Source organism: Triticum aestivum, chromosome 3B, assembly GCF_018294505.1.
Source record: "Triticum aestivum cultivar Chinese Spring chromosome 3B, IWGSC CS RefSeq v2.1, whole genome shotgun sequence".
Classification (NCBI taxonomy): domain Eukaryota; kingdom Viridiplantae; phylum Streptophyta; class Magnoliopsida; order Poales; family Poaceae; genus Triticum; species Triticum aestivum.
The window spans coordinates 718,762,482-718,771,249 of record NC_057801.1 but is presented as its reverse complement, the minus strand read 5'-3'; the positions used below and the strand labels follow the sequence as shown (position 1 = coordinate 718,771,249).

Here is an 8,768-nt window from a genome sequence, read left to right as displayed (position 1 = left end):
TCGACATTCGATCTATAAAACCAGGAGCAGCCGCCTGACCTCGAAACGATGAAGAGGTTGAAGACGTCGGCCGCCGCCACAATATCTGGAAGAAGCGGGGAGGTAAAACTGCACCAAAGATGAGATGAGGGCGTCTGTGTCACGACCTCTACGTTTTAGCCGTCGGATGATCTACAATGAGCTATTCATCGGCACCGGCACAAGCTGTTGGGGGGATGCTCCTCTCGGCATCAATTTGGCCCACTGTGGTTACTTGGGCTTTTCACCATATATTCGCGGAAATAAAACACGAATCGCTCGTTCTCCTCGCGGACTAACCTTCAGTATACAATTTACTGCTACCTTTTCAAATTCGACACATACAGCCCAGCTTTTCTCTTTCTTCTTTCGTCCTGTTCAATTACTTCCTGAAGCAAAGTGCATGGTTGTGTTTCTGCTAATTGCAGGTTTTATTACATGTATATATAACTCGTAGGATGCACAATTTTAAAATTCCTCCCTGCTGTGTGTATATATTATTGCAAGGTGAGTTGCTTTACGCCATCATTTACCCCTAATTTGCAGGCTATACATGGGCCATCAAGTGTAGCACTTCACTTGGGTTGCCCTCCTAAATCTCAATTAAATAACTCCTGACTTAATGGAGCATTCAGCTACTGTGTAAATCAGTCCCGTTAATAATACATCTGTACATAGGCCAAACTTTATTTAACTCCATATTTGTGTTTTGTAAATTATATTTTCCAATACACTACAAATATAGAGAAGAAAATTCCTTTACATTACACAGTGTTTTACCTGACAACAAATGAACATTTTATATACAAATGCACATATGCAAGTTAAATTCATCACACCTTGCAAACCATTAGTACTTCCATGTTATATTAATTTTTCAACATTTGCAAAATTGTTTAATTTCCAGTTCCTTGAGCGAGGCCATGTTTTCTTCATTATTCATAGAATGAAAAGCATGAAGTGGATATGAGTATATGATCCAAATGCTCCACTACTGTCAAAATACATGTATTAATATGAAAGGATTTGAGTTATATTTTTCGTGTTTTAACCTTCACCTATCAGTGGTAAAGATAATTAGATTATAACTTATATTGCGCTTAATACTGAATGACCAACAATTTCACATGTTTGTTATTCTAATAAGATATGTAAGCTAGATATAGTGCGACCCACTCATGTCAGACCCCCAAGAACCACTCTGTTCATGTACTACAGTATACGATTATGTTATGACCGGCCAGCAACAGGACCAGACCGCGACGATGTCGCCGCAGGACCAGCCGAGGCGACGGCGGTCCACCAACAAGGGATCACCTGGCCTGGACTCGAAGGTGGGGAGCATGGCTGGGCTGTCGAATGTGATGGTGAGACTGGTGGAGCGCACGGAGAAGCCGAAGCTGAGCATGCCGACACCTAAGGTCTTCGAGCATCTCTAGCAGATCCCGCAAATCAGGCCATCATACAAAATAAACGCCAGTTTGCGGGACGGTGACGGTTTTGCCGGTCTGAATAGATCCAGTAAATTCGGCTGTTCCGGTTTTGTTTTTGTGGGACCCCAAATCCACGGGCTTATTTCCTTTGTATCTATGAGATTTAAGTTTTTTTTACAGTGACCTGAAAACAACTTTTGGCTCCCGTCACGGAGCGCGACCTCGCCGGAACACCTTGAGGCCGGCAACCACCAGGCCCTAGCTGTCGCCACTGCTGAGCTGCCTCGCGAGCCGTGGCCACGCGAGCGCCCAAGCTGCGGTCTCGAGCTAGCTAGCTAGCTGCTGCCACCATCGCTAGCTAGCTGTTGTTGTCTGCTCCCCACGTCTGCCCCCGCGCCCGGCGCCGTCACCGGCAAGATGCGTGCTCCTCCTCGCGCGCTGCGGCACCTCCGCCCCAGCCCGTGCTTCGTACGCAGATGGGGAAATGTGGTGAGAAAGATGGACCCAATTGCAATTTAGTGGGCATTTTTGGGAGTTTGTGCAATGTTGCCGGGTCCATTAAATATTTTTATGGGATTTGTTCTGCCGGGGCAGAAATCATACTCAAACAAGATTTTGTGATATCCTGTAAACCGATTTTTACAGGACGATGTATACCAGATCTGCTAGAGATGCTCCGGCGACCACATGATGTTGGATGGTCGTGCTCGGGCCATCATAGGCTGCAGCAAAGAAAGACAGTGGGAGTGTGGGAGTGAGCTACACCAAGAGAGCTGAGCAGATCGATGGAGGGAGGACCGGCACCGCAACAAAATTAGAAGAGGGCGCTGTGGTGGAAAGAACGGTGGCGGTTTTAGCTTGTTGGCACATGGAAGAGAACTTTTTTGACTGCTCGGAGACAGGCAGCAAGGCTGGCTGACTATCGGTGAGCTTCACTGGGTGTGGGAGAATCTCCAGAACTAGGACAGAGTACAGATAGCAGTTGGCACATGTAGATGACTCGAGAGGCGACCAAAGCTGACAGCAGCATGCAGAAGGGCTGTCTCGTTTTCAATACTAGTAAACATTCACGTGCAACGCACGTTTCAAACTTAAAGTAAGTATCATAAGTATATATAAACAAAACATGAAATATTCTGAAAATATATGGTCAAATAAATACAGTGTTGCAATCATTGTGGATTTATGGTCGCGTTGCTGGACAATAACGAATGTTGTTTCACACATTCGGTGTTCTTATAGGTTGTAAGATAATATCAAATCTACCAATCCTTCCATCACAAAATCTACTGATTTTGCAGACGCATTTTCCTTTTCCTTCCATGGAGCCCTAGCATTTCATGATTGAATTGTCAGCTATATAAGAATTTATAGACATGACAGTCCATCAGCTATCGTAGAATGGCCTCCGTGAGCATCACTCATACCCAAATTGGCTGGCACAAATCTCAAAGAAAAAAAATTGGCTAGCACAAGTGGGGTCAAAACTGCAGCTTCTGCACCGCCTTCTACCTCCTTGAAACGAATAAGTGTATTCAAATAGATGATCGCCTTGCCATCCAGTGTTTGAACTCGCCTAGTGATGACATGTTTATTTTATCGCTCTACCCCCACAAGAGTCAAATGAGGCATACTGTTCATAGTTGCAGTTTGTCCGACAACCTGAAAATTTCAGCAAAGTACTTAATCGTAGAACTGCATTTTTCAACAATTTAGTTGCAATTCACTTTTCTTAAGTGGCCAAGACTGTTAATTTATAGACAACCTGAAAGTGTTCAGAAGTTTCATACATCCTCATGCTCTATGCCCAAATGTATATTGATAATTCAACCAGTTCCCGCTATCATTGAGTTATTACTTAAGCACCAAAAGGAGTCCCATTTCCACCTTCAATCAAATCAGCATACAGGGCTTGAAACTAAGATAGCTGGGAATCCTAGTATTAGGACCAGACGTTAACTTATTAGCAATGTAAGTAGTATCCCAGATAGTACTTGAACTCTCCATGCCTCCCAACCAGTGCAACTCCTTTTGTTTCATTGCCTGCAGTGTTAAAGGACATTGATGTGAATTCGACTGAGCTCATGCATTGGTTCAAATGGATCAACAAGTAGACTTGCAGTGCATGACAAGCCTCTAGAATCCAAACGTTATGAAACCAATTTATCTATTTTTTAAGCTTGTCTGAATAGTCATTTTACTAAAAATGTGAAGAAAATAAAAAATGGATAAAATTTTGACGACACTCACCACATCCAGTTTCCATGAATAACCGTGAAGCCAAAGATGTTGATCAGCAATTGCATCTAAAATGTAGCACACACATAAAGCAAAATAATTAGTATTTTGCATCTTGGGGCATCATTAATAAGCAAAGCAAAAGGATGGACTAAGCAAGTCTTCACAATCTAAGCTGTGGGGGAGCATGAACCAGATATTAGGAGGGGCCAAAATGAGTGTATGACATAAAAAGGCTAGGGTGATCAGAGACGCCGGAGGGTTAGTAGAACGATTAGCAGAAATATAAGCATATTTGGTAAAATTTCCTCTAGGAAGGGAGGTGGGGGCAAGGACCAGTAGTGTCCCGCCTATGCTCCAGTACTGCATCCAAGGTTATCCCTTTGTACATTTCACTGAACTATTCTGCAAAACATGAAGGACGAATATTTTATCAGCATAATTGCTATGAAAGAAAGATTTTGTACACACAATTCCATTGTTCCGCTAGTAAAGGTATCTTAAGTGATAGGAATTTGATTATATTTTTCTTAGAATGCACATCATCATGGTGAGTCCTGGATTTGCTGCACTCCCTCAATGCAAGCTGTACAAATACAAAATGGCACGGGATTCTAGAAAAATAAAGGGGGTGTTGAACAATCTGAACATACACTCATACACATATGCGCAGTAAAGTTATACAAAACAAATAAATTTTTTATTATCTACATCTTCTTAGTTAGATATATAAGAGAATACCATCACAAGTACTTGAGAACCTCGAGATTCAACCTGACATCATCCAAGCTCCTGATTTGGCTGTACAAAAGTCAACAGAAATGAGCTAAACAAGAAATCGAGCAAAGCTTTAAAGTGCAAACAACTACTTATGGTTCTCCCCTTTCTGAATAAATTAACCAACTATGCACCGTAATTATTCCGAAATTTGACTGCTATTTTTATATCTGATACTAAAAAATCATTTAGAAATAGAACAATACTGATACTTTAGATTTCCAAACAGTCATAAAGGAAAGATTTTTAAACACCCATACTATATTTATTCTATGTTCACACTGAAATGGTGGTGGTTCTTGAAATTGCTTGTCATCTGGGGGGTCACAAAACAGCAACACAGATTCATACCTTTTCAAAATTATATGTGTGCTAGAAATTTGTGCCTTCTAAATAATGCATCTGACAAGAACATAAAATTGGGTTCACTTGCAGGGGGTAAATTGGTTGTATTTGGACAGCAGCAGGAAAAGACTTGCACTCTTTTGAAAAAAAATCTAAGCATGTTTCTCTGCAATGGAATCTACAAGTTGTACATCCTTTCTAACTGCTCATCAACGACACTGCGAGGGAGCAATTTGTCAGGTAATGTATGGCAATGGAATCTACAAGTTGTACATCCTTTCTAACTGCTCATCAACGACACTGTGAGGGAGCAATTTGTCAGGTAATGTATGTGTCAGATGCTCCAACACTGAGGTTAAAACATCATCTAATACTTTCTGTACAATGAAGTACATTTTGCATCAAAAACCTTTTCTGCTTACAATGCTGGAAAATGTTTAACAGAAAATAGCTACCGATTATGAGGATCTGACTAATGGTTTTGTATAATCAGCATAGAGAAATTATACTACAAAGAGTGAAGTGTTAAACCAACCTTCACTCTAGGTTGTCGGTATAGCAGCTAGCTTCCACCAAGTTAACAATTAGACGGAGAAGCTCCAACTGCCTGCCTCTGGCATGCAACACCACAAAAGATGGCACCCGCTGAATCTGAGTTTGCAATTCTCGTCACACAGCAGATATGTAACAAAATCTAACACTAAAGAAAAGTAAGCCTCAAAGAACAAAGAGTTGCATTCCTCTCAACTGAATCGCTTTGCATGATACCGAGAAAATTCACGATCTCTGCCAAGTCTGCAGAACCCCAACCATCAGCACCAGGTACAAGCAAGCATTCCTAATCCAGTACGATGAAAAGGGTGGACCAAGAACCGTACGTTAGATCCTACTGTTGTCCTCGTCGCCGTTGAGGCTCTCCGAACCAAGAAGTGTGAGAGGATAGGCAATTAGCTAGGCGAGCGAGATTGATTGGCGCAGGTATTACATGGCCGGTGTTGCCGTTGCTGAAGACGTTGCTGCAAGTACGGTCGCGGTGGATGATGCAGGGGTCGCGGGTGTGGAGGTGGTCAAGGCCCTCAAGGAGCGCCCACTTCTTGAGCGCTTTGACGGAGACGTGCTTGTGGCGGTCGAAATACTCGTGAAGGCTCGCCGAGTTGCAGACCTCGGTGATGAAGTTCAGCACGCCAGCGTCATGGTCGAGCCAGACCTCGTGGAAGCCTATGATGTGGTCACGATGGAGGGAGCGGAGAAGGCGCACCTCGGCATGGCGGCGGTCGACCATGGCGGGGTCCAGCGCGCGCAGGCGCACCCGGTTCCACGCCACCTCGATGCACTCCTCCTGGTCGAACCTTCTTGACGGAGCCCATCCCGGCATGGCCGCGTACCGCCCGAACCGCCCGGTCGGGTCCACCTCCTGAAACGCCTCCTCGTTGCTGCTGTTCCTCCTGTCGCCGATGACGGGGTGGTGCTGCTGCTACGGCGGCGCGGCCACGGTGGATTTGGGGGCATGCGAAACGGGCGGGTGGGCGAGGGCGGAGCAGAGCTGAGACCGCGATTTGGGAAGGTTGGGACGCGCTAATTGGGGATGGGATTAGAGGTGAGAGGTTAGCGCTAATTGAGGGTGGGATTATGTCGTTGCCAAACCAATCTTTCCTCCGCTCGCTAGTGGCAGAGTTTTCGTCCGCCCAGAATAAAATGCTAAGTGTACTTTTGATGTGGGTTTGTGCAATCTTGACCGTTAGATCAAATTATGCTATCTGATCGGGAGGCTGTAATTTCTCCGTGTTGTTCTGTGTAGCTTAGGCTGGGTGCACGTAGCGATGAATATGTTTGCTTGTTTAATAGTATAGTAGAGATTGGCCATTCAGATGGGTAGTTAGAATTAAAATAGAAAAAACATATTTAAAGTAAAAGCAATGCTTTGCACTGACTAACAACAGGAAAGGGAATGAAGCATGTTTCTAGCGACCTCTAGGAGGAAGAGACAGAAATGAGAGGATCAAGGCATAATAGTACTAGTGATTGATCACAGTTTTCATTTGAATGTAACATTACTAATACATTAAGGCCTGATCAGCTGTGTACATAAGCGACCCGGCGACAACTAACCAAAGTATCTTTACAGAAAAAACTTAGTTATCATCTTATTTTATTGTTTTAGTGTCAATTAAGTTCAGTTAAAGATCGTGTTTCTTACGCATGGAACCATATGCTAATTAATACTCCCTCTGTTCTAAACAATTATTATCCACATGTACTTTTATAGTTTATTTATTAGTATTTCAGATATTGATAGTTTATTCTAGAAACTTGGTCAAAGACATTTGACTTTTGAAAAACTAATATGCATTGCATTGTGAAACAGAGGGAGCATAAAGCATGCCATGTATAAATTGACAGAGGTTGTTAATCCACAAGCACGAACATGGTACTCAAGCAGTGAAGCATGAGGCTTTCAGATTGAAACCTTAAACGATGAGCTAAACTCCCGGTATAATCTGCTACTTGTTTAACCCCGAAGAGAGCAAGATTGAATTTGAATCAGACTGCCAAAGGAAGGATGCCAGAGGGAGATGAAGGAGGTATCGGGAGTTGTACTACAGTCCTTGTGGACCATGGCGTGTTGATGATGACAACCAAGTCCCGAGGACGACAGTCGTCCCTGGCGCCGTTGCTAGCCGTCGTGGCCTACCTCGTCGCCTACTCCTCCAGGTCCGAGCGTCATCATCGTTGGATGTTAATTACCGCACAAGAGAAGGGGAGAAAGATGGAGCGATGGGCGGTGTGTGCGGCGCGATGGGAGACAAGCACAACCCGTGCAGTCTTGTGGTGCGGAGGAGGTGGTGTGGGAGAGGCGTCCGTGCAACCATGTGGTGCGGAGGAGGCGGTAATGGGTCGGGCGAACCGCCACAAGAGAAGGGAAGAAAGCTTGAGAGATGGGCGGGGCGTGCAGCGCGGTGATGGATTGGCGACGCCCGTGCAACCATGTGATGCGGAGGAGCAGGTGACGGGCCGGCTGCCCGTCCAACCGTATGGTGCGGAGGAGGTGGTGATGGCTCGGGCGTACCGCCATGAGAGATGGGAAGAAACCTGGAGAGATTGCCGGGGCATGCAAAGTGGTGGTATACTGACGATGCCCGTGCAACCGTGTGACTCAGAGGAGGCGGTGATGGGCCAAGCTAGCGGCCCCGTGCGCCTGTGCGATGATATATCACTTTGACAGGCGTGGATATAGTTGGCCGCATCATTAGTTTCCCTCGTACCAGATGTACATGAGCGACATGTAACTCTTTTTTTAAGCAAAAGAGTAGTCCCTCTGATCTAAAATAATTGACGTGGTTTTAGTTCAGGGAGCACATGACATATAACCCATCAAGTGTTGGACACACGTAGTTGGATGATTGACCCAAATAGTTGAACACGTGAGAAATCAGTCGTGCCCCTCCTCCCCAATCCGCGAGGATGGCCAGCGCGGTGGCGGCGAAGACCTGGAGCACAAACGCTGCGTCACCTCCGACGCGGCGCGTGGCCAAGCGCTATACCAACTATGGGCTGCAGGTGCCGAAGTCCCTCCTCTGCCGCGAGACGAAGGAGTATGACCCCCGCCATGCGAGGCGCTCCGGCACGAGGAGCTCTTCCGACGCGGGGCTACTTCCGGCGAAGAGGGAGAGGGAGTCTGGCGACCTCCCCGTCGTCAAGATCGAGCGCGCGCGGTGGGGGGGGGGGGCGAGGGGAGGGGGAGTACTACCTTGTCGGGCCTGGCGCGGACGCCTTCGAGGCGGCGCTCACCGAGCACACTGCACGCGAGCAGCGGGAGGAGGGCGCACATCGCCGGCGAGGCGACGAGCTCAGCGACCTCCTCTTCGAGCAGGCACTCGTTGCCGACCGCGAGCTTCACGAGAAGCTAGCCGCATGGCGCCGCGAGAAGGAGGAGCGGGACAAGAAATACGTCGACCT

At 46.0% G+C, this 8,768-nt stretch overlaps 1 protein-coding gene and 1 long non-coding RNA gene across 2 annotated transcripts; both read right to left on the bottom strand.

Moving 5' to 3' along the window:
• Positions 1-2,519: 2,519 nt before the first annotated feature.
• On the bottom strand, positions 2,520-5,673 carry LOC123066183 (uncharacterized). The gene is made up of 6 exons (XR_006431253.1): positions 5,347-5,673; positions 4,431-4,490; positions 4,026-4,094; positions 3,702-3,757; positions 3,217-3,494; positions 2,520-3,113 (listed from the first exon to the last, which is right to left on the bottom strand). It is a non-coding gene; the product is annotated as an uncharacterized lncRNA (long non-coding RNA).
• Positions 5,674-5,683: 10 nt separating this feature from the next.
• On the bottom strand, positions 5,684-6,380 carry LOC123066182 (probable serine/threonine-protein kinase WNK5). Its single transcript, XM_044489317.1, has one exon. The coding sequence runs from the start codon at positions 6,184-6,186 to the stop codon at positions 5,698-5,700; it is 489 nt and encodes a 162-aa protein (XP_044345252.1). The 5' UTR covers positions 6,187-6,380; the 3' UTR covers positions 5,684-5,697.
• Positions 6,381-8,768: the final 2,388 nt, after the last annotated feature.